Source organism: Saimiri boliviensis, chromosome 21 (assembly GCF_048565385.1).
Source record: "Saimiri boliviensis isolate mSaiBol1 chromosome 21, mSaiBol1.pri, whole genome shotgun sequence".
Classification (NCBI taxonomy): domain Eukaryota; kingdom Metazoa; phylum Chordata; class Mammalia; order Primates; family Cebidae; genus Saimiri; species Saimiri boliviensis.
The window spans coordinates 3,179,017-3,204,638 of record NC_133469.1 but is presented as its reverse complement, the minus strand read 5'-3'; the positions used below and the strand labels follow the sequence as shown (position 1 = coordinate 3,204,638).

Sequence of the window (25,622 nt, the reverse complement as noted above, 5' to 3'; positions counted from 1 at the left end):
ACCCGGCTGCTCTCCGCCCCCCAGGTGCTGCCCTTGCTTTGGCTCACCTGGTCCTCACGGCCACTCAGCCCATTTTACAAACGAGGGAGGTGAGACTCGGAAGGAAAGCGGCCGGCCCGAGGTCACGCCTCGGCCGTCGAATGAGGGCCCTCCAGGTGCAGGAGTTACACGGAGCTGTCACGCGGGGCTGTGTTCACGGTGGAGGCCTGGGCCCCACATGCGGCTGTCGCTAGCGTCCCTGCCCCGCTGGGGCTGGCCTGGAGTCACGCCGCGCCCAGAGCAGAGGCGCGAAGACGCCGCCCTCGCTGCCCGATGCACGCCCGGCCTCCAGCTCGGGGGGGGCTGCGCCTAGCCGTTCACAGAACGCCCCTGGGAGCCCCCAAGCCCCCGAGAGACCATGAGTCTTTATCAGTGAACAGAGGAGGCCAGTGAGGTCACAATGGCCCAGGCAGTCCCCTGTTGTCCTGGCTCCCAGCCCAGGGCTCTGTTGGCTCCGGGGAAGCAGCCGGGGAGGCCTCATCATTCCCAAATGTTCAAAGCCTGTGGCTCTGACCGTCTCGCGGTGGCCGGGTGAGCTGGGCGCTGGCACTGGGTGAGCTGGGCGCTGGCACTGGGTGAGCTGGGCGCTGGCACTGGGTGAGCTGGGCGCTGGCACTGGGTGAGCTGGGTGCTGGCACTGGGTGAGCTGGGCGCTGGCACTGGGTGAGCTGGGTGCTGGCACTGGGTGAGCTGGGTGCTGGCGCTGGGTGAGCTGGGTGCTGGCACTGGGTGAGCTGGGTGCTGGTACTGAGTAGGACCCTTCCCATCCCCTCACCTGGCCGGGCCTGCCCTCCCCCGCCCCCAGCTCGGCACATCAGGCTCCTCCCAGTCCCTCGAGGCCCAGCTCAAAGGCCGCCTCCTCCATGCTGCCCGGCCGCTCTGTCCCTTCCCGCCCTGAGTCCTGGGGCAGCCTCACGGCTGGTCGCAGGGCCTGAGCTGGACTTTCTGACCAGCACGTGTGCCTGGTCCCTCCCCAGCTGCCCACACGCTGAGCGTGAGCGGGGTCCTCACGGACCTGGGCGGTGACCCAGACGGTGGCCGGGACGGGCCAGCTGCCTCTGCCCCTTGCCTCTAGGCCAGTGGGTCCTACACCCTCGCCCATCAGCAGCCCCTGAGGCGCCTGCCCGGACGGATGGCAGGGCCTGCCCCGGAGCTTCCGACTCAGAAGCTGGCCTGAGGGCTGTGTTTCTGCCCAGACCTCCGGGGTGCCCTCGAGGCAGCTGGGGGGCCACGCTGGGGGAGCTGCTGCTCTGAGCCGCGCAGTGCTGCGGTCCCCTGTCCCGTGGGAATCGGTTCGATGGAGCGGGACAGTCGTCTGCTGGGGGCGTCATGACCCCTGCATCCACAGCGGGTGGCCTCTTCCTTCTGAAGGTTGAGGATGACCAGGGGAGCCGAGCCACCGGGAGCCCCCGGGCTGGGGAGAGCCGCTGGGTGGCCCCCAGACCCCCGGCCCGGGCGTGGCTTGGACTTTGCTGTCTGGGGAGCCCTGCAAGCCCACTACCAGCACCCAGAAGCTCCTGCGGCCCCCCCAAAAGCTGGGACCTTTCCCTCGCAGTGGTCATGCCATCCCCACAGAAGAGAGCGCTTTGTGTGGGGAAGGGACGTAGCATTTCACACTCCCCCGCCCCCCGGGCAGCCTCAGCCCCCGGCGCGTGACGCCCGCCTGCCCACCTGCCCGCCCAGCCCGGCTGGGGCTCCCCTGCGGCAGCCCGGGTGTGGGGTGCAAGGCCAGGGCCTGTGTGGCGGAAGGAGCGCGTTCGGCCGGCGAAGCCCCTTTGCAGCGACACAAATGAGATGCAGCGATCTCTTTTATGAAGAGACTAACGAAGCCCGGGACGGCGGCTCTCGGGTTTTTCCGTTGTTAACGTTTGTTCGGGCTTTCGGTCCTGTCTGTCACCAGTGGCACGTCTCGTAAATGTCGTTGGGGCCCTGCAGTAGCACTGGGGACGGAAGAGGGACCCCCGCCCGGGAGCCCAGGGGTGGGAGGGCTCCAGGCTGAGGCAGGGGTGACCGAGGCAGGCGCTCGGGGAACTTGAGGTCTCGGGTGTTCGTTTAGCAGAAGCCAAGGCACGGAGGGCCTGCTGTTTTTGACACAAGAGGTACCCAAGAGGTCCTCACACCAGTGCCAGCCACTGCCCCCCGCCCGGGCCAGCCTGGGCTTGGCAACAGGCCCACCACGACCCACCTGCCAACAAAGAGCTATCGACGGACGACTGGAGAGGGCCTCGGACTTCAGATCCAGGCCTGGGTTCCATTCCTGCCCCTCCAACACTTACCTCGGGCCAGTCCCCTTAGGTCGCTGAGCCTCAGTTTCTCCATCTGTAAAGTGGGATCTCAAATTTTCTTGGCTGTGTGAGTCAAACGAGATGGGCCTGTGAAGCATATAGTAGGTGCTCACTGAAGGCTGATTTCCTGGTTGAGTGCCTGCTGCACGTCACGCGTGTCCACCGAGGCAGGAGAGCCAGCCCTGCGCTCCACGACCCCCTAGTCTGGGTGACACAGAGAGTGGAACCGGGGCTGGGAGAGGTATAACCAGGGAGGGGGGCGGGGGTCATGGGACCCCGGAGGGGAGGCTCACAGTGGACCACAGAGGCGTCCATGGGAGGGAAGAAGCAGGCAGGACCCTAGAAGAGCAGGCCAGTCCCCTTTCCTCTCGGCCTCCACGGACTGGCAAGGGGCCCGTCTGAGCCCGGCGACTCTGTCTTCCAGCCCTGTCTGCACACTTCCGGGTCTGCGAACCGTACACAGACCACAAAGGCCGCTACCACTTCGGCTTCCACTGCCCCCGGCTCTCCGACAACAAAACCTTCATCCTCTGTTGCCACCATAACAACACGGTCTTCAAATACTGCTGCAACGAGACGGAGTTCCAGGCGGTGACGCAGGCGAACCTCACGGCCGGCTCCGAGGGTTACATGCACAAGTGAGTGCCCCGGGGGTTTCGGGGGACACAGCCCCACCGCCTTGCGCCCCAGGCAAGGCGACCTGCCTCCCAAAGTCCCATCCCCTCGGGAGGCGGCTGGGTGACCACTACCAGATTAGATGGGCCTGGAAGGGGTCTGGGAGAGTCTCTGGATGAGCAGGGCTTCGGGAGAACGAGACAGGCGGATCACATGAGGTCAGGAGTTCGAGACCAACCTCGCCAACCTGGTGAAACCCTGTCTCTGCTAAAATTAGCCGGGTGCGGTGGCAGGTGCCTGTAATCCCAGCGACTCAAGAAGCTGAGGTAGGAGAATCACTTGAACCCAGGAGGCGGAGGTGGCAGTGAACAGGGATGGTGCCATGGCACTCCAGCCCGGGCGACAAGAGTGAAACTCCATCTCAAAAGGAAGAAAGAAATGGGCAGAGAATCGTGGTTTTGCAGGGCTACCGCGGAAGCCGAGTGAGGTTAAGGATGCGGAAAGCTCAGGCATAGAAGGTGCCTCGGCCTGTCATCTGCCGGGCCCAGCCCCTTCATTCTTCGCTTATTCAAGAAGTAGTGACTGGCACCATTGACCCAGAGATTCATCCCATGCAGTTCTTTTCCTTACGGTGATTAAAACACATTGGGATCAGGGACCTGAGGGAGGGGACCACAGGTGTGGAAAAAGAGAAAGAGTTTGTAGAAAAGTCATGAGAACGCGCTAAGTCGAGTCACGGGGTCTGAAAACAGCACACCTTTCTGTATTATGAGTGATGCTGGCCGTCTCTTCACATGTCTGGAGACGTTTGTGTTTCTTTTACCGTGAGCTAGCTGTGTATGTCTTTTGCCATTCTTCTATTGAATTTTTGGTCTTTTTCTTATTTATTTATGGGTGCTTTTTATATATGAAGGAAATATGATAAGTTGTAAATATCTTCCCATCTTCTCATTGTTGGATGCTTTCATACCAATGTTTCCTCAGTGTGACTTTGACTTTATAGTGCTTTTTCCTCATGTTTAATTGTTATGTAATCACATTTTACCAATTTTGTTTTTCTTTTATGGCTTCTGGCTTTGACGGCACACTAAGAAAGGCTTTTCCTGCTCTGAGGTCATTAGAAATGCCACCATGTTTTCTCCTAATTCCTTTACATTTTAATTTTTGGTTTTTAAGTATTTGAACTCTCTGGAATTTACTTTGATGAAAGTTTTAAAGTAGGACTTACATCTTATTTTATTTTTTGAGAACGGGTAGCTGGTTATTCCAACACCATTTATTAAATTGACCTTCTCTTTTCCCCTGACATGAAATGCAAACTTACCAAATACCTTCATATACTGAATTTGAGGACTGAGGTGGAGCGTGATCCGTACTTGGCTTCCGTTGCTCTGGGTATACGCCGGTCCCTCGCTGTGTTGACTGCTGTGACTTTTAACGTGTTTTAATGTCTCAGCAGGCTCTCCCTGGCACCTCTGTCATACAGACTTTAGCATTAGCTGTTCAGGATCCCTCCCCCGAAAAAATCCAGTGAGTATTTTTTACTGAGATGATATTGAATTCCTAGGTTAATCCAAGGATTAACTTTTCATGACGCTGAACGTTTCTACACAAATGTCTTTCCATTTGTTCAAGTTTTCTTTCCTAGCAGTTTAGAGGTTTCTTCGTGTAGATAGCGGACATACGCTTTGCACTAAATTTCAAGTCGTTGCTTTTCATGTTGCGATTGGTCTTTCCTTCCACAATATCCTCTGACTATTGTTAAAAGCGATGATTTTGAGACAGAAATTTTGCACTCAGCCACCTTACTGAAATTCCTTATTTTTTTTCAGTTCTCTTAGGTTTCCAGTTATTCCGTGTGCAAACGATGATAATTTTATCGCCCTACCTTGCCGTTTTTGTGCCTCACTGCTTTTTCTTGTCCGATTGTGTTGGCTAGTGCCTCTAAAACAGCCTTTAGAATTGTCAGGCGTCTTTTCTTCTTCTGATTTGAATGTGATGCTTCAAGTTATTTTCCCAATAAGCATGAGGCTGAGCTTTGGGGGCAGATGTATTTTTTCATGATAAGGAAAAACCTTCCTGAACGGCGCATTTGTTGAAGGGAGGTGGTGGGTTGGGGGTGTGAGCCTCGATCTCTGGCTGATGTTGGGGCTGAAGGGCTTTGCCACCATGCTGCGCTCACTCAGGGGGAAGCTGCCTCTTCCAAACCTCCCCACCTCCCACCGAGGCCAGCTCCCCAGCCTGCCTTCCTCAAATGCATGGGTGCTTCCCCTCAGTCTCTTGCCATCTGCTCAGCCCTTAGAATAATTCTGTGTGTGAAGTCGCTCAGCAATCCCTGTCCATCACATCAGGGCTGGAATCAGGTCTGGGATTTGACCCAAGCCTCTTCTAAGACAAGGAACTGATTCCCTGGAGGAGGAGGGTAGTGCCAGGACTGGGGCGAGGGCCCTGTCGTGTTGCAAGTTCTGGCTGAATGCCAGACGAGGCTTGGCAAAACCACCAGGCTTCTCCAAGGTCTGGTGACTGGTGTCTGGGATCCTCATGCTGAAGCCCACAGGTTTCTATAATCTGCATATTTGCACAGGATTTCACACGGAACGCTCCACTCCACAGCACAGGGGGTCTTGGCGGCTGCTGCTGAAGAGCCGGGCTGCAAAATGAAGGCCTCCCCTGGGGAAAATGGGAGCATCAAGGATCAGATTTTTAACTTACATTTGAATCCTTAGCCCTAAGAAGTGTTCAGGGAGCACATCATTTTGCTGCGTCTCCGCGCCCAGCCTTCTCCTCATGCCACTGTGGCCACCGGCAGCCCGTCCTCAGCCCATTTTACAGATGAGCACAGGGCGGTGGAGTCACTTGCCTGATGAAGGCAGCGGTCAGTGGCAGAGCCAGCAGCCAGCCCAGATGGTCTGGAATCACGTTAGTCGTTCTGGAGCTTCTACCAACAGAGGCAGATCCGACTGGGGAGGGGACCCCTGAGCGGGGCTCCCACCCCAGCACCGCAGACATCGGGGCCGGGTCATGCTCCATGTGGGGCCCGCTCTGTGCGTTGCGGGATGTCTAGTAACCTCCCGACGGCCTCCACCGACCCGGCGGTAAGCAGCAATGGCTCCTGGGGCACAGAATCATCTCCAGTTATGCTGCTGCCCTGGGGAGACCCCACCCCTGTCATTCTCCAGCAGGCCCCTCGCCACCTTCCCTCCCCACAGCTGTGAGTACGGAGCCCACACAGAGGGGGACAGGCCTCTCCTGTCCTAGCTGCTCCTGCCCAGGGAGGCGCGATGCTCGATTCTCGAGACCTGACAGTGTTTAGGAAGGTGGGAGCCCCACGCACCCGAGGAAGGAGCGCTCTGGGCAGAATTCTCTGCAGCCCAGTGGAAAAGCAAGGGGAACCAGGCGAGGAACAGCTGGTGGGGGCAGGGGGGCCTGTCTAGCCTCGGGGGTGGGGTGGAGAGACTTTCTTCTGAGCCCATCAAGGGTCCCTGGAGGGCTTTAGCTGGCTTTGCGCTGCATGGGCCATGCCTGGGATAAGGCCCCAGAGGACACGGCGTGTCTGCAGGGCAGGGCACAGGGGAACGGCCTGGGCTGGACCTGGACCCCACTGAGGGGAGCTGGAGAACTCGTGGTCAAAGGTCATGCAAGTTTCTTCCCAGCTGCACAGGTTCAAGGACTTGGGGAGGGGACCCAAGCCCAGGGAGCTGAAGCAGGGCCGGCTGTCCGGGTGGGGCTGGCCCAGTGAGGGTGGGCCTTGACGATGAACCCTGGGGAGCAGGAGGCTGGGCTGAAGTCTAGAGTCATTGAATGGGGTGGGGAGGGCCTGCGTGTGCAGCGGGACCCGGGTAGAGTCCACCTCTGTTCCTGTCCTGTGCTTTGGGGCTCTGGCCACACGATATCACAGGCTCCCCTGGGCAAGACACCCGTGGTGCCCAGGAATCCTCACCATGGGTGGAGGGAGGGGCTGGAGCCCAGGCTGGGGAAGTCACCTGTCCCAGACCACATGGGTGTCAAGACCTTGAGAGGCTCTGGAGCCCCTGGTGCATCTACAAGACCGGGACTTCTGTGCCACGGGGGACTGCGCCAGATCTCAGCCAAGAGGCTGGATGTTCCCGTGTCCTAGACAGGTCAGCACACGCCAGCAGCCCGTCGAGATGGACTGGGCCGCTGTGACTCCCCAAAGGGGCTTCACGCAGATGCAGAGCGCCTGGTGCTCCCCCATCCCCCACCCCCGCCGCAGCCCTCCCTGCTGGTGAATCAGCCAGGAGGTGGGGCTGGTGACAGGGAAAAGGAGAGCGCTTCTGACTTATTTATTTGTGTTTTTCTGGAGGAACAGAATGTTTTGTTTTGGTTCTGGCTGCCTGGCAGGAAGGCAGAGTGAGAGCAAGCAGCCTCGCCAGGCCCACCACCACGGCGAGATGCCCGCTTCCAGCCACATGGGCCATAGAGAGACTGTGGGGACAGCAGTGGGGCAGAGGCCCCGGCGTGCTGAGGACAGGCGCACTGCATGCCTTCCCATGCCAGGGTGCTGCCGGGCACCAGCAATGGCCACTCGGACCCAGGCCCCTGAGCAATCTGTGGAAGCCTCCGTGTGGGGGTCCTGGTGGCCAGGCGGTGTGGGGGATGCGGTCACTTCTCTCTGGGGACAGGGAAAGTGTCTCCGGAGGAGGTGGCTGGGAGTGGCATCCTTGACCATGCAGATGGGCCGCCGGGGGTGGGAGCTGGGGAGGGTCCGCAGGAAGACAGACCGCGTGTGCAGGCACGCCTGTCGTCCCTCCCTTGGCCACACATGAAACCTCTGAGCCCCAAAGCCCTGTCCTTCCCCAGGGAAAGGAAGCGAATGAACACTTGTGAGGGCTCCCTCCAACACGAGGGGTCCGACTCACGCCGCCGCCTTTCATCTGTTATCTACGAAGGACCTTCCACGAGCCCCATTCGCTAGGGCTGAGGCCAGAGAGGGCGAAGCCGTGCCTGCAGCCACGCGGCACACAGGGGACACAGCCGTATCCGCCATCCTGGGCTCGGTTATGCTGAGAGGAGGCGCGCCCTCAGGCTCCGGGGGCTTGGGAGCAAAAGCGTCCTTTCAGCTCATGCTCTGGGTCCTTCCTGTGCTCTCGTGGCTGTGCGTGTAAAGCATCCCGTGACGAGGATGAGGCGGCGGGAGCAGCTCCCATCCCGGCGGGACGATGGCCTGGCAGTGGAGGGAGAAGGCAGTGGCGAAGCCACACACGGCGTGTCTCTAAGCTTCTGCTCAGATGTGGCCATAGCATTTTTTGCTGGTGTCTCACTGGCCGAAGTACGTACCTCACTTGTACAAGCCTGTTACCAGTGGGGTGAGGAGAGACAGAGGGGTTGGCACTGCTGGGAACGCCCTCAGCCGGGCGCGGTGGCATTTTGGGAGTAATAGCCTCTGCTTTACTGGGTATATCCCGGCCCAGAGCCCACACACCAGCACCGCACCGGACAACCTGGATCCTGCTGTGTGACCGCGGGCAAGGCACTTTGCCTCTCTGGGTCTAGACCTATTAAGCACTCTCTCTGTGCCTTAGTCACAGGAGCCAGCACTCCTGGGGGTCTGTCTCTCTCTCTCTCCAGACCCTCACACTGTCTCACACCCTCACAGTCACACCATGAAGTAGGGGGTCTGGGTATCCCCATTTCACAGACGAGGAAACGGAGGCTCAGTTTCCCAAAATCACAGAGAGAGAATTGTGCCGAGCTAGGATGTGGATTCACACAGCCCCGCCTTCCTGAGCTCACACATTGGTTACCAGGGTCATCCGCGTTGTCTCGGACCCGAGCTGCTCCTGCCAGTGGGCACCATACTCCCCCTTTTTTTTTTTTTTGAGATGGAGACTTGCTCTGTCGCCCAGGCTGGCATGCAGTGCCACTAACAATCTCGGCTCACTGCCACCTCCGCCTCCCAGGTTCAAGCGACTCTCCTGCCTCAGCTTCCCGAGTAGCTGGAATTACAGCGGTGTGCTACCACGCCGGGCTAATTTTTGTATTTTTAGTAGAGACGGGGTTTCACCGTGTTGGTCAGGCTGGTCTCCAACTCCTGACCTCGTGATCTGTCCGCCTCGGCCTCCCGAAGTGCTGGGATGACAGGCGTGAGCCACCGCGCCCGGCCCACAGACGAGGTTGGCGGAGGGGCCGTCGGCCGTCTTCCAGCCGAGCCGATGTCTCGTTCTGACCTGCTGGCCTCAGGAACGCTCCTCCTGCCCCCTCCGACGCGACTCCCTGGTGGGTGGTGACGGGGCCTCCCAGCCCACACGGGCTGCTGCTCTTCCTGCTGACGGATCCGCTCCTGCGCCCCGGCCAGACGTTCAGTGCGGTTCCTCCATCAGAGGAGGCTTTGTTTACCGCTTGGAAAACGCCAAAAGAATTTGAATCGGTAAACATCCCAAAAGACACTAAAAACTTGCCGTCTGCGGCCCTGGCCGTCTTCACCTCTTGCTCCATAAAACAGCCTTCGATGTGTCACGTCTGCCGTCCACAGAACGCGCCCACACCACACAGACCCCTGCACCTGGAGGGAGTGAATTTCCGGGCCACGTATTTTTTATTGCATCTCTGAAATGTTTTTAAAGACCTGAATCTTCCCAGCTGGTCGACCATGGGGCGGGCCGGCCATGCAAGGCCCGGGGAGTGGCTTTAGGATGATGCCTGTGTCCCGGGCTTTCCCCGCCTGCCACCTCCACGGTGGTCACCTCACAAGGAAGGGCGAGGCAGCCAAGGCAGCACCTCCCACAGGCAGGCCCCTCCCTTCCCGGACATTGGGGATGAGCCGGGTGTCACGTCCTGTGTCAGCTCCGGCAGGCTGGCTGCGAAGGCCGGGAGCAGGGCAGTGCGCTCCCACACGGCGACAACGCCCGCCGATCTGCAGGATGCCCAGAGGATGGAGGACGGGGACTCGCCTTGGGGTTCCTGGTAGAGGGTGGGCCAGGACCAGCGGGCACACCACACGGGTGCAGGGGACCCGTCTCTGAACATCTAGTCCAGATCGGACCTCGGCCTTACCCCAAGATGAGCTCATCTGAGGCCAGACGGACCCGGTTCCAACTCCCAGCACCGCCACTCACCGGCTGTGTGGCCTTTGGCAAGGGACTCTGCCTCTCTGGGTCTCATTTCCTCGTGCGTGACATGGGGACACCCGCTCCTCCCTCGTGGCGCCGTTGCAGGGATTCGGAAGCACAGGCACCGAGGCACGACCGTTGCCGGCATTTCCATTAGCTGCTGGCGCACAGACGGGCCGGCTATAAACTCCAGTGAAGTCGGTGTCAAAGCGGCCACTGTCACCAGCGCGTCCCCAGCTCTCGATATGTGTTGGTGTCGGTATTCACAGCCCGAGGCTGAGTGCTGGGCTCATAAAGACGACGTGAACCCACGCTCCGCCCTCAGGGCCCTCCCAATATCCAGGGGCAGACAGTCCCACCGAACAGCGAAGACGGCATGTCTTTGTTTCCCGTGTGTTTGGGAATGCATGGTAGGGGTTGGACGGACACAGGGCATCAAGGAAGGCTTCCTGGAGGAGGTGATATCTGGGCTAAGACACAGCGCCAGGGCCAGCTGGGTGTGTGGGAGGTAGGCAGGGGTTCCAGATGGAGGTGCAGCATGGACAGAGCCCTCCAGGCAGGAGTGCTGTTGGGCTGGAGGCAGCTTTTCTACCCTGAGAACAGCCGAGGCAGTGTGGTGCAGCGGTTAGGAGCGCAACTCCAGGGCTCCGCGGCTGAGTTCAAGCACTGGCTCTGCCCCTTGATGGCTGTGAGCTCTCAGGCCTGTTTAATTCCCCCGCGCCTCGGTTTTCTGTCTGTAAAGCAGGGAGGACGATGATGAAAAGCCGGGTCCTTCCTGCAGTTGCGTGAGCATGAGAGGGGCTAACGGGGGAGGCAGGTGGGGGACAGGCGTCCGCTGCCACCTCTGGCACTGTTACTTCTTGGCCCGGTACTTCCAGGCCCACAGCCCGCGGCGCAGCCACAGCCGCAGCTGGCATCCCGGACCCCTTCTGCGGACAGCATCTGCGCACAGCTGCCCTGCCCCCCTCCCCCGTCTCCTCCCTCAGCCCCCGTGGCTGCTGCCATGGGAACCACCGAAGAAAAACCTGCCACTTAGAGCGATTCTGTGGGAGGGTGCTGGGAAAGCGGGAGGCCTGGGGACTGGAGCCAGGCCGGCCTCCTCTGTCTGCAGGGACAGCTACCCTGGGGACACCTGCCCCAGCATGCTGGATGGGGCCGCAGGCCGCGTTTCCCTGGAAGGAATTCCACAGCCAGGTGCCTCCAGGAAAAGCGGGCCTCTCTTTAACGGAAGGCAGCTGGGGCCTGGCGGGCAGTCATTTACACCTGAGCTAGAGCGAGCCCATCAGTCTGTTGCAGGCTTCACGGCGGTGAGGGCTGGGAGGCAGCAAGGACCCGCCGTGACCGGGAGCTGTGGCGTCACGGCGGCAAAGCCTCAGCCCCAGCCTGTGGCTGCTCGTGGGACGTGCTCAGGACATGCGGAGGCCTCCCGTCCGGCGGACGCCAGCACCGAGCAGCATCTTCAGGCTCACAACTTGGCCGAGTGAGGGGAGGGAAGGCTTTCCAGGCAGAGGGGGAAGGCGAGCTTCCCCGGCCCTGGGCTCAGCCCTGGTCAGGGCCAGAGGAGCCGGCGGGAAGCAGCCCCCGTGTTCCTCCAGAGGCTGCTGCTGGCGCCCGGGCTGACCTAAGCCCGGCAAGACCTGGAGCCTGGACGCTGAGACGGGGGGGGGCCTCCTGCTCATCTCCTCCAGGCCCAGAGACAGGCCGGGGTTCTCCCGGGCCACGCAGCAAACCAGGCAGAGGAAGAATTAGAACCAGGGGTCCAGGCTGGCACCTGTCCTCGGCCTCAAACAGGGTCTTGAAGGTTGTGCTGGCCCTGAGAGCCCAGTCTGGGCAAGAGGCCGGCGGGTCTCTCCCTGGGGAGGTGCAGGGGCAGCGTGTGCGGGCCGGACGTGGCTCCGTTCACACCCCCTCGACACCGACGCGCACACCCACCCAGACACATGGCCGCAGCGGGGAGCAGCCGGAGGCAACCGGAGCGATTAATAGAGCGGTACGTTCAGGCAGCCGCAGCCCCTGGCATGTCCTGTTAGGACTCAGCAGCCCCCGCTGCAGTGGGAAGCCCAGGACACCGTCCACCTTGGGCGTGCGGAGACTCGGACCCTGGCCTTGGGGAAGGGCGTGGGAGACAGACGTGGCTCTGGGTGACGGACGAGGGCTGGGTTTGAGGGGACATCGGGGCTGTGGGCCAGAAGAGGGGCTTGTCCCAGCCATGTAGGAGGGTCAGGGTGTCCGGAAGGCTTCCTGGAGGAAGTCGTCTTCAACAGAGGGCCGGTGGGAGGAGGGCTCAGGGAAAGAAGGCACGGCCTGTGCAAAGGCCGGGTGCTGGGAGCGCAGAGCCTCTCTGCAGCGGTGTCGGCTGATGCCGGGAGAGCCAGGCTTCCCAGCGGGGTTCCGAACCCTCCGCAACTGTGGCCACCTCTGCCTGGGGAAGGCAGAGCAGCCCTCAGTGGGGAAATACTGGGCAAATGAATAAGAGAAGTGAGGTCCCAGGGCCCGGACACCCCAGCCATGCACAGCCTGGTCCTGTGGAGTGAAGGGGACCTCTGGGGGAGGTTGGGAGGGGTGTGGAGGGCAGAACCTGAGGCCTCTGCCCTAGGTCCAGCAGGATGGGGAGGAGCTCCATCCTCACGCAGGGGGGAGGCAGTGAGAGCACGGTGGGGGAGCAGGGACAGCGGAGGCAAAGGTGGCAGGGAGGTGGCGAGCACGGGCATCTGTAGGAAGGAGGGAGCGGCCAGGCCAAAACAGTGCCAGGAGGAGGAAGAGGCTGCCATGTCCTGGGAGACTCCGATGCCAGCTCAGAATTCCTCCCAAAGTGCCTGACGGTGTGGGGCTCACAGGGATGCCAGCCCAAGGATGCGGGCGGGGTCCTGGAGGATGCTCAGGTCGGGACCAGGCCCAAGGCAATGAATTCCAGGGAAGGAGGTGAACAGTGCAGGCAGAGGAGAGGGCGCCAAGGTGCCGCCCTCCAGAGGGGCTCCGTACCCTCCTCCTGGGACTCCAAAATAGCCCCCATGCCAGCTTCTCTAATCAGCCCCGCCGATGAAGCCAGCCCGAGCCCGGCTGCTGCCTCTCCCCGCTCACTCCCTCTGTTCGTTCACAGCAATTACACCGCCTTGTTGGGAGTGTGGATCTACGGCTTTTTCGTGTTGATGCTGCTGCTTCTGGACCTTTTGTATTACTCGGCGATGAACTACGACATCTGCAAGGTCTACCTGGCACGGTGGGGCATCCAAGGGCGGTGGATGAAACAGGACCCCCGGCGGTGGGGGAACCCTGCTCGGGCCCCCCGGCCGCAGCCTGCCCCAGGCCCGCTGCCGCAAGCCCCCCAGGCCGTGCACACGCTGCGGGGAGACACCCAGAGCCCGCCACTGATGACCTTCCAGAGCTCGTCTGCCTGGTAAGTGGCTGCCATTGAGGCCCGCGCTGATTTGGGTCACTGTCTTTGGAGAGCTTGGAAAATCCGCCATCATTCTCGCCATGGGGAGAGTGATCTGGCTGTTTGGTTACCCAACTGTTTGCATATCTTGTTTGTCAAGAAAAAGTTGAAACTGTCATGGTAGCCTAGAACATGTGCCCGGACGGGCAGGTCAGCATGAGATGGGGAAACAGAGCTTAGAAGCAGAGCCTGCAAGCTCATCGCGCTTAGAGCCCCGTGCGAGAGACGCAGCCGCTAAACATTGACTGGAGCTCTGCGTTTCCTAGCTGCCAAGGCAAAGGGGGTGACTGGATGGCTTTCTAAGTTGTAAATCTGGCCAAAGGAGGCAAATCGGTCTGCCCAGGCAGATTTCTCAGCATGAGGTTAGAAAATACAAATGTTACTTCGTTCCTTACACGACATGCCTTGTGTGGCAGGAGGGTGCTGGTGCTGACTCAGGCAGGCTGTTCAGGAAGGAAGCCAGCCAGACAGGTGGCATCTCAGGGGCTGGCCTTGTGGGGCGGCTGCCTCGGGGTTATGTTCAGATCTGAGCTTCTCTACGGCAGTTCCTATTTCTGCCCAGTTCCAGCATGGTGGGGGCGAGCCTGACCTAACCCCAGGTAGCCCTGGGTAGTGTGGCATCTAGAGTTGGAAGGAGAGAGGCGGGGTCTGGCATTTGGAGCAGGAACTCCCTGGGAGGCTGGCAGTACCAAGGACAGGAGCCACACTGAGGGTCGATTCCCAGGTCAGGGGGTAGAGTGAGAGGTTCAGATGCCCTGTTGGCGCTGAGCTGCAGCCATGGGCACACGTGGCTCAGGGCACATCACACAGGGACATCATGATACCAAGCCCCGGCTGCAAGATCCATCCAGAGCCCCCCTGCTGCGGGGTGTGCAGGAGTTTGCTGCACGGCGAGCCCTGGGTTCAAGTCCAGGAGCTTTGCAGGCAACCTGACCTGGGTCTGAGTCCTGGCACGAGATTTCACCCTCTTAACTTTCTGATCCTCGTGAAAAAGGAGAGAGTAAGACTGCCCCCTTCCAAGGGTTAACTGCGAGCCTACCTGGCACGTAGTAGGTGCTCACTTAACCCTTGATTCCTCCTCTTTGGAGGCAGCAACCAAGCGAGTTAGCATTCGTTCACATAGCTAGCAGGTAGTGACCTTTTCCGTAATGAGTGCCTTAAATAATTAATAAGATATGCATAAATCCGTTTGGGCTTATCGATCGCATAATGGCGCCATCTATTACACAGGAGACAAAGACACAGCCCCACGTGGCTCCGTTTGACAAATGCTGGCTGAGTGGTCCTTGCGCAGGGGTCTGTGGCCGGTTCTGGGGGATGCGGAGGTGATGAGTAGAGAAGCCGGCCCCCCACCCTTGAGCAGTTGGGACTTAAGAGAGCTACTGGCAATGAAATGTCTGTTGGCAGGACCCCATAGTGGGGTGTTCTGAAATGCGAGTCCCTTGCAGCAGACACACCTGGCGGGTTTGTCAAACGGAAGACCCAGAGCCCACGGACCAGGCCTCTCTGGGGGGGACGCCTGTAGGCAGGACAGCTCGGGAAGCACTGGAAAAGGTCTGTAATCGCCAAGCTTTCTAATATCTGAGAATCTTCCGTTGAAAACGTTGGTCCTTCTCCACCCCCACGCCTTCTGCATGCCCGTGCATTTGCAGTCAATAGCTCACACCTCCCGAACCTTGCCGAGAGGATGGGGGATGTTGTTAGCACCCTGTGCTCAGCACCTGGGGGCTGTTTGCCTGCCCCGGCCTCCGGGTGCTCCGTTTCCTGCGTTACTGCACCTGCCGCTAACAGCCCCCGAGTCTGGCCCTGCCCAGAACCCTTCGCGTGTCCCAGCTGCAGTTCCCACCCCACCCTGTCCCATATTGCTTTTCACCAAGCACACATTGCACACCTGCTGTGTGCCAGGTCCCACGCTGTGCCATCAGGACGCGGAGAGCTTGCCAGGCTTTCGGGGATGGTGCCCAGTGCCTGGGTGCGCGGCTGAGCTCCACGTCCAGGTGGGACACGTTTCCTCTGGGAGCTCGGAGGCTCCTGACTGTCCTGGGTGCAGGCTGGGGAAGGTGCTCCATCACCATGTGAGCGTGAAGAAGGGTCTTCAGAACCCACAAGGATGTGGTGCAGGCGAAGGGAACAGCCCGTCCCTGGCTGCATTCGCGGGCACCGCCCCACTCCCGCTGTGCTCTTTGATGTGCAGTGTGACTCTGGGCGAGGAGCTTCCTTTTGGGGCTTCAGTTTTGCCAGTTGAGGAACCGAAGTGAGAGGGGACTTGATTTGGAGATCAGGGAGGACCCTCCTTTTCTGCCACTCCAACGTCCTCCCGGCTGTGTGACCCACGACGTCTCCAGCGTCACAGACCTTACTGTAACCTGACTAGGTCCCTGGCCCCAGGCGTCGCAGCCTCTCCGTGGTGTCCCAGCCAGTGAGGCACCACTTGGCATCCAAACAGGCGTAACAGGTGCTCTCTGCGGCCCTCAGTCACGTCGGAGAATGTCCAGGCAGAGAGTGCGGGCCGCAGAGATTCCTTTTTTTTTTTTTTTTTTGAGACTGAGTCTTGCTCTGTTGCCCAGGCTGGAGTTCAGTGGTGCGATCTTGGCTCACTGCAACCTCTGCCTCCAGGTTCAAGCGGTTCTCTGCCTCAGCCTCCCAAGTAGCTGGGATTGCAGGTGCCCCCCACCACACCCAGCTGATTTTTGGATTTTTAGTAGAGATGGGGTTTCACCATCTTGGCCAGGCTGGTCTTGAACTCCTGACCTCGTGATCCCCCGTCTCGGCCTCCCAAAGTGCTGGGATTACAGGTGTGAGCCACCGTGCCTGGCCTGGGAGACCCTTTAATGCTAATCAGTCCCTGGAAAGGTTTCTCTTCCCCTCACAGCTCTCAGGAGCCTCCTGCTGAGTGCGGCTGCTCCCAAAAACGTCCCTTTGCTTCTGCCTTTACCTCCAGAAGCCTCCTGTGAGCCCAGCCTCTGTGGCTTCTCCCCCTTTCGCCCCTGCCCACCCCACCCCAGCTCTGTCCCCTGTGGATGACTCCAGCTTCTCCAGCTCCTCGGGGCTCCCCGTGCAGGAGCAGCAGGAACGAGACAGCTGCAGACACACCCTCATCACCTGGGCTCTGGGAGTCTCCAAATGAGGCTCAGCCACTTCTGGTGGGGGCTTAGTGGGACCCAAGCAGTGGATGGAGAGCAGCCCAGAGTGCACAGAGGCAGGAGGTCAAGGCACCTCCAGGACAGCGCAGGCAGGCGACGCCGTGGGAGGGGGAGGCGAGGGGCAGCTGTGCTGGGGGCACCAGGAGTCCCCTGCCCCTGCCTTCCACCGGGCTGCTGTAGCGGTTCTGATGGGCACCCTGCAGGGGGAGGGCCCATGGTGGGCAGGGAGCAGACGGCAGAGCTGGGGCAGAAGAGTGAGCTGGGCGACTGCTGGGTCCGTCCTCAAGGCTCTCGGCTCCCCAGCTGGGGCCAGCACCGAGTCCCCTCTCAGAAACCCGTAGGGCTTGGTGAGTGAGGGGCCCGAGGCAGCCCCAGGCCGCTGCTGAGCGGCAGTATTGAAGGTCCTGGTGGCAGTGGCACAGCCCCACGCAGCCCTGCCTCTGGGTCCCCGTGGACAGACACTCCGTCAATCACAAGAAATATGATTTTCCTGCCAGGGGCCGGGCAAAAGCCAGGCGCTGCTGAATCGCGTGGCCAGGCAGGTGGGGCGCTGTGACGTCCCCCACCCCTGGGATTTATGACTGAGGTAGGGGCCGGCAGGGGCGTCCGGAGGGACGCGGCAGTCAGAAAGCTCAGCCCGTTCACTTAACTTCACAGAGAAGCCGGGCTTTCCTTCCACTTAGGAGATAATGAACTCGGACTGCGAAGTTTCTTGCTCAGAGTCTCTGGACTCTGTCTCCTCTGGTGACCCCGAGACTCTGCCCGTCATTTCCTCCTGAAAGCAGTCAGGACAACCGCTGAAGGCCCAGAGCCGAGCATGACCCAGCAGGGACTTTAGGGACACAGCCCCTGCGACAGGGTGCCTTCTTCACCTGACAGTGTCTCCTTCGCACCTTGGAGGTCCTGGGTCTTCCTCCCAGGCATAGAAAGCCTCTCCAGGCCCCCTGGCCTCCTTGCACAGTTGCACGCTCAGTTCACAGCGAGGCAGGAGGGTGTCACCACGTTCCTGCCACGTGCTGTGATGTCATCGTCAGTGCAGCTGTGGCTGGGGTCCTGGAAGCTGCCACTGTCATGGTCGACATGGTCATTGTTGTTGCTGTCTCAAATCCAGGGCACAAGCATCAGCTCCCAGTCAGACACACCTGCCTGGCCCTGCCAGCTCCCTGCAACCTGCCCCGAGTCTCCCCTGCCTGAGCCTCAGTGTCCCCATCTGTAAACTGGGCAAGCCTGGCCTTGCAATGCAGTTGTGAGGACCTGATGGGGGTGGGACACTCACCTGGGACCCCACCTCCCTTCCTCCACCATGCAGCCACATTCCCATCCCGGAGAGAGGCACTTGGGAGGCCCTGGAAAATGTCTGTAAGAGCCATGCTTTTTGATAACTGAGAATCTTCCATTCAGCTGGCTCCTAGCCTGCCCCCCAAGCCCTCAGTGGCCTGACCCTGCCTCCCCACCCCAGCGACCCCCTCCTGAAGCCTCAGGCCTGGAAGACCCACACAGACCAGCAGAGAGTACAGGAACCATGGTTAGCACTTGACTTTAGACACTGGCCCCTCCCTATTTCCAGGGACTCCTGCAACTCCCAGCCTGGGGACTGGGCTCAGCAGGGCGCATCATCCCCTTGTATGGAGGAGCCAACTTGGGCCCAGGGAGGGTCAGTGACTTACCCAAGGCCACACAGTAGAACCGTGGGTTTGAGCCAGGGTCTCCCTGGCCCATGTCAGATCTGAGCCGACTCCACCTGGCCCCTGCCTGTCTCAGAGCCTCCCCCCACCTCACTGCCCATGTCTTCTACCCCATCCTTGACACCTCAAATCCCTCCTCGATTCACACCTCCCTGCTTCTGATTCGATTCTCTTCCCAGTGTGCTCTGCCCATCTCTCGGGGAACTCTTATTCATCCTTCAAAACCTTCCCTGAGGTCTAGAGGCCTGGGTGGGGATGGGAGATGGGCAGTGGCTGGAGGAGAGGAGGCTGCCCTGCTCCAGACCTTCCAGCTCATAAGCCCTCCCAGGCTGTCGGAGCTCAGGGAAAAATTCCTGACTTGGCTCAAGGGGATCCTGTGTGCATCTCAGAGCTTAAGGGGCATCCACATCCCCTGGGTCTTGTTGGGTTTGCAAATTCTGATGCCTAATGATGGGGTGGGCCTGGGATTCTGCGTTTATAGCAAGTTCCTGGGAGATGCTGGTGCTGCCTGTGGGGCATACAGGGACAGGGCAGAGCGGGAATCAGAGCCTGAGTGCCTCGACAGCGTTGGCTCCACCGCCCTGGGCCCTGGGGACCTCGGGTCACCTGGAGGTACAGGAGCCCAGCAGGGGAAGGGGGATGTCAGGGTTCCTCTCCGTCTGTCAGCCTCTGCCTACCAGCAAAGCCCCATCGCCACCTCTTCTCACCTCACTGTCCCGGAGCCCCTCGAGCGCTTCATAAAACACATTCGTCCTCACCTGTGAGGTCCCAGAGTTCGCCCAACCCCAGAACCTTCTTCTGCTGAAACTCAAGCATCGTATTTTTCCCAGCTCTGCAGCCAGAGCCCTGGGTATGTGGCTTCTGCAGGGAGGGTGCCAGCCAACAGCAAGAAATTCCAGAAAATGAGGAGACCAGAAAGGGAGACAACCAAGTGTCTTACTTCCTTGGCATAACATGAAATACCAAGGAGGCTTCCATGCTTGGAATTCAGAAGACAGTTGATGTCCTGAGCCAGGATGGAGGGGGCTCCAGCTGGACCAGGAAACTGGGCCGTCCCCTCCAGTTCCTTTTTTTTCCCCGAGCTGGGGCCTGAGAAGGCACGTGTTCCCTCCTTCGCTGCCTCTCTGGGCTGTTTCGTTTGTTCTGCCAGCTTGGCTGAAACCCCGGGAGGTGTCCGTTCATTAGTGTCACCCCGTGCTGGTGGGTACCATGGGCAGCACGCGGGGGAGGGGGGAACAGAAAGGCTCAGAGGCAGTGACTTTACCTGCTGTGTGTCCTCAGACGAGCTGCTGGCCTTCCCTGAGTCTCAGTGCCTGCCCTTGATGGTGATGGCGATGAGAGGTCATGAGGGCACACAGTCGGACTGCAGGGAATCTCTTCCTGGCTCTGCCCATGCCCCGGTGCCCAACCGTGCAGACTCCCCGGAGCGTGAGCTGCAGTCCCAGCCTCTAGGAACCCTCCTTAAGCCGACGGCTATGTCCTCCCGTGGCATCCTGGACGTGGCTGACTGTGGCCGAGCTAGGATCCACATCACCACGACCCACGGAGGCCCTGAGGTGCACCAGGACCCCTGTGGCAGCTGCAGAGTCTCTCTTCATCCTTCTTCCTGGGAAACACAACTCCTTGAGCCCTCTCTGCGCCCCCAGAGGCTGAGGGGGTGTTAAGGTGTGCGCAGAGGCCCGGCCGCCCTGGCCCTCTGTTCCGTTCCCCTGCTGTAATACCCAGCTGCTCCTCGCCAGCACTCCCCCGGGGCACAGCCCCATTTTCTGTTCCCCTGCTTCGTTTTCCACCATAAAGGTGCCCCTGCTTGCGGGGGGACTCTGGTAGTCAGGGTTCCCTAGAGGAACCGAACTAACAGGATGGATATGGAGATATGTATCTATCAGAGTTTATTGAGTAGCAGTGACTCGCATGATCACAGAGGCCCACGATAGGCCATCTGTGAGCTGGGAGCAAGGAAGCCAGTCCACATCCCAAAGCTGCAGACCTCGACTGGAGTCCGCCGTTCGGGGGCAGGAGGCACCCAGCACGGGAGGGAGACGGAGGCTGGGACGCTCTAGGCCGGGCTAACCTTTCCACGTCTTCCTGCCTGCTTTCCATTCAGGCCACGCCGGCGGCTGATGAGCCGGTGCCCACCCAGATGGAGGGTGGGTCTGCCGTCCCCAGCCCTCGGACTCCAGTGTCAGTCCCATTTGAAGCACCCTCGCAGACACATCCAAGCATCGGGGCTTAGCACCCCTCGATCAGGTTGACACTCAGTATTAGCCACGGCAAGGGCACTGCCAGTGTGAGGGGCACACGACCTCACCACCGCCCGCAGTGCCGCGCATTCGCCAGCCTGGCCGGTCACCAGGGCAGGGCTGTCAGCCTGCACATAAAACGGGGTGTCTTGGGTTGTTAATTCAGCATAATGTCCCATCGGGCGTCCCTGTAATGGAGAAGAACTCATAACCACCACGGCAATGGCCCGTAACTCAGTGACCCGCTTCCACCTCGGGCCGTGGGGTCTCTCTCTGCCCCACGATGGTTCTCCTCCAGCCTCTGTGAGCACCCGTCTGTCTCATGCCCAGGGTCCCTCGGCCTCCAGGGAGAGGGTTTCCAGCCCTCCGGCACTGCCTGGAGCCTGCCTTGGGATCCCCTCCACGTCTCTGCCCAGGAGGCGCGGCCCAGCGACCCAGCACGCACTCACCCCAGGACGCTGGCCCGTGTGTGAATAGCCCCACCTGCCAGGAAGCCTTTTTGTTTTGTTTTTTGTTTGCAGGCAGAGTAGTCGAGTTAGGAGCAAAGGCTCTGGGAGGCAAACAGAACTGGGTTCGAGTCCCGGCTCCCCCGTTTTGAGGGCCCTGGAGGGCCTCTAGCAGGCAGCTTACCCCTCCTCACCAGGACGGAGGGTGACCGCACTGGCTTATCGGCTGTGGTCTGCTTTAGTGAGAGGAAACTCGGGAAGGCCCTGGCATGGGGCAGCTGTTCCTGTCCCTCCCCCAACCTTGGGCCCCAGCCTTCCCCCCCATTCTCGGCTCTGCTGAAGACAGTGCTCCGCTGTCCCAGGATTCACGGTCCGCGGGACTAAGCACCTGTCAGCCAGGGGAGGAGCAGTCAATACCAAGAAAGGGTTTCAGTGGATGAATAGGAGTTTGCCAAAGTGGAGAAAGGGCATCCAGGCAGGCAGCAGTGTAGACGGAGCCTCTGAGGAGGGAGGGGCTGAGGGGAAGCAGGGAGCCCGGATCCTGTGCACCGCAGGGTCCTGTGCACCGCAGGGTCCTGGCTCCCGGCCCTCATGGCTGCCCCCCTTGCTCCTCTTTGTGGCTCCATCCTCCTCTCCCTGATCTGAGGGATCAGGGCTCCTTCCTTTAACATCTCTCTCGTCTCCACCCTATCCCCAGGGACACCACCCGCGCCCACAGCTCCAATTCTGTCCACCTCACGGTCTTTCTCCTTGGTCCCCCCACCCCAAATCCAGACTTGCTGGTCATTGCAGAGGCTGAGTCCTCCAGGGCAGCTCTGGATGTCCCACAGATGTGGGGGACATATCCCAGTCCTGGCCGCCTCCCACCAGCCCCTTGGCTTCATCCTTTCTTTCCCGCTTCACGTATCCCACCAGCAATACCTTGAAAAGGAAGCCACAATCCGCCCCCACCTGCCCTCCACTGAGACCAGCCCTCCTTGTCCAGCTTCTCCGGCCAGGATGGAGGCAGCCACCCCCACATGGCTCCCAGATACCAGCCTTTGTCCCCGACAGCAGCAGGATGATCTTTTAAAAAGCCGGGCACGGTGGCTCACGCCTGTCATCCCAGCACTTTGGGAGGCCAAGGTGGGCAGATCACAAGGTCAGGAGTCTGGGATTAGCCTGGCCAACATGGTGAAACCCCATCTCTACTAAAAATACAAAAAATTAGCTGGGCAGGCCGGGCGCGGTGGCTCAAGCCTGTAATCCCAGCACTTTGGGAGGCCGAGGCGGGTGGATCACGAGGTCAAGAGATCGAGACCATCCCGGTCAACACGGTGAAACCCCGTCTCTACTAAAAATACAAAAAATCAGCTGGGCATGGTGGCGCGTGCCTGTAATCCCAGCTACTCAGGAGGCTGAGGCAGGAGAATTCCCTGAACCCAGGAGGCGGAGGTTGCGGTGAGCCGAGATCGCGCCATTGCACTCCAGCCTGGGCAACAAGAGCGAAACTCCGTCTCAAAAAAAAAAAAAAAAAAAAGTAAGTCAAGACCTGCCACTGGCCTCCTTCGCACTTAGGAATCAAAGTGCTTTCCTCGGCCAACGACGTGCTCTGGCCCCGCCCCGCCCCACCGCCTCTCTGTCCTCACCTCCCCAGACTCACACTTGCTGCAGCCCCACCAGCCCCCCTGCTGCTCCCTCCACCCAGACCTCTCCCCTCCCAGATACCAGCAGGGCTCACTCCTCCCTCCCACAGCCCCCGCTCAGAGCCACCCGAGCAGAGGGGTCTTCCCTGGCCAAGGTTCACAAAACAGCAGCTACCACCCCGCCATCGCTCTGTTCCTTCTCTTCGTGTGCATGGTCGTCTGTCATCACGTTGGCTTTGTGGCTTTGTGCCTGTCTCCTCTGCTGGAAGGAAACCCCCAGAGAGTTGGGATTGGCGTTTCTTGTGCTCAGCTGTGACCCCAGCACATAGAACAGTGCTTGGCACGTGGTAGGTGCTCAATGTATCCATGTTGCATGAATGAGTCTTCCTGCCCAGTGCCTTGGGCACAGAAGGCATCGAGGCAGGGTCCGGTCACTGAGCTGCACTGTTGCGGTTCGTAGCGCGTTTGTGGACCAGCTGCAACAAATGCTGCCGTTCAGCGTCCCCAGCTGCTCTGCAGCTTGGCCGTCCCGAGCCTCATTTTACAAAGGAGACGCCCAGGCTCAGAGATCGAGAGACTTCCAGGGAACGGCAGGGCCGCTGAGCCGGAATCGGAACCCAGGTCTGGGAAACGGTGAAGCCCACGTCCTTGTACTGGGAAGAGCAGCGTCTGTCCCTGCACCTCTCTCCCTGTGAGCGCTGACGCTGAGATGATGCCGCCCCACGCCGGGTGCAGAGCTGCCCTATGGCTGTGGGTTCTCTGTGCAAGGCGGGTCTCCCCCGTGCCCCGGGCAGGACCTCAAGGCTCTCCCTCAGCACCTGAGACCTGGCCTGCAGGTCCTGGTGAAACGAGTCCTCTCTGGTCTGCGTCCAGGAGCCTCCCGAAACTCTGAAACTCAGCCTGGCTTCTGATCCCGCACCCGTCCCTTCGCGGGCTGCCAGGCAGCGGTTTAAACGAGGTGACGGTGCCGGCTTGGGGAGTGCTCGGTTGGGGTGCGTGGTTGGCTGTTTGCTTTCGGGGTGCGCCTTTTCCCCTGCACCATTGTGAAGGCCTTTCCCAGCCCGGGGAATCTTTCCGGAGGCGGCAGGTGTGCTCGGCTCCACCTGGAAGCTCCCAGCCCCCTCTGCAAACCGCTCCCCACCCGAGGAGGGCCCGGCAGAACAGAAGGTAAGAACGCGACACCCACGCTTAGTTTTAATACAAATTGACTTCGAAAACCTCCTCGCCGTACTCTAGCAAACCCGCCGAGGGGTGAGCTGCGTCGGCTTTGAATCGGAGCTGAGTTCAGATCCTGCCTGCGCGCCCGGGGGCGGCTGCGGGTAAACCAGTAGCTCCCCTGGGTCTCAGTATTGCCCTCAGCGCAGTGGACACAAGGGGCCTTAGCTTGTGAGGTGATCGTGGGGACTGGAACAGAGCCCGTCCTCTGGCAGGTGCCTCAGGAAATGCTAACGGTGATTATTGTTGCGACTGTTATTTGAAGAGTAAAAAACCAGAGGGAAAGAAAACCCAGGCAGGATCCCGCTCGCACGCAGGTGCGACCGCTTTGCGTGATTCTGCCTTCCCACGCACGCCTGCCTCTGGTAATGACGCGCCTTCCGATTCTATCGTCCTGTTGAATGATCCTGTGATTCTCCCTGACCTTCAGCGGCCACCCAGGTGTCCCATTCCATGTGCGGCACTCACTGCCCTACAGTGGGTGTCAATAGAGCATATAGTCCTTTTGTTAATACTATGACAAATAACACCAATCCTAGCTCTCCTGGGGGCAGGGGGAGGAGACATACTCCAGAAAACAGCAGACACCTTTGTGAGTTTCTGGCCTTTCCCTGCCTGGAACGATTTACTCCAGAGAGACACCAGGCAGGGAGATCCCTGAGTCTGGCGGGGTGGGGGATGCGGGGGTGACAGTTATATGGCTCTGAGTTCCACTGCCAGCCTCGTTCCCAAAGGGCTGGTGCAGTGAGACCGCTGCTGAGGGCACTGGATTTGGGACGCCCTCTCCGGCATGGGGTGCCCCTCTTTCTATACAGTTTGCATTTCTTGAGATAGAGGCTGACTCTGTCGACCAGGCTGGAGTGCAGTGGCGTGATCTTGGCCCACTGCAGCCTCCTCCTGCCTCCCGGGTTCAAGTGATTCTCCTGCCTGGGCTTCCCCAGTCGCTGGGATTACAGGTGCCCACCACCATGGCTGGCTAATTTTTGTATTTTTAGTGGAGAAGATGGAGGGGGGTGGCGTTTCACAATGTCGACCAGCTTGATTCCAAACTCCTGACCTCAAGGGATCCATCCGCCTCAGTGCGGGGATTACCAGCGTGAGCCACTGCACCCAGGCTGTTTGCATTTCTTTGATGGCTTGGAGACAAAACACCTTCCCTTTCATTTGTTCAATTGTGTTTTCCATCTTGAGAGGTGCCCGTTTATTTTACTGTGCCCCCAAGCCAGTCGAGGTTTGAAGCCATTTTCAGAAAGCAAGATTTCTTCCCCGCGTCCTGGGTCCTTGGTCCTCCTTCTGTTCACTTCATACAGCTTCAATTGACTCGAAATCAAGTCCTGTTTGTAGAAAACTCAGGCTTGTGCTAAGCTAATACCATCCCTGCTTTAAGAGTGACCTTTTTCCTAATTCGGGTAAAAACGAACCCGTCAGCGTATCTGGGCACACTGGCTCAAGAGAGTTCCAGTTGTAGGAATTTGGGGAGCCTGTTATTAAACACGGCCACGGTTGCAAACTGCCTTATATAAACATACAGGTGAATACATCGTATTAAACACAGAGGTAATGCATACTCAAAACGTATCACTTCTTAGTTCTTTTGCTACATGTTCTCGTCTGTGCCCGTGGGGTGATTTGCGCCTGTGTCTGTGGTGGAGATCTGTAGAGTGGCGGCTCCCTGCGTGGTCTCCTGTCTGTGCGTTCGGCGACTGCAGGCTGGCAGTATTTACACTCGGGAACGTGGCAGCACCTGCCACAAATCAGGGTTTTCTCCCCCTGGAGAACGAGTTGTTAAATGTTTACCGGCTTGCCCCTGGGCATAACGGTTC

At 59.7% G+C, this 25,622-nt stretch overlaps 1 protein-coding gene across 1 annotated transcript in view; it reads left to right on the top strand.

The window, feature by feature from the left end:
• Positions 1 to 25,622, top strand: part of SHISAL1 (shisa like 1) — a 114,253-nt gene that overhangs the window by 30,828 nt on the left and 57,803 nt on the right. The window contains exons 3-4 of the mRNA XM_039463191.2: positions 2,749 to 2,962; positions 13,110 to 13,406. Of these exons, the coding sequence (XP_039319125.1) occupies positions 2,749 to 2,962; positions 13,110 to 13,406 (511 nt within the window). The remainder of the gene's footprint in view (positions 1 to 2,748; positions 2,963 to 13,109; positions 13,407 to 25,622) is intronic.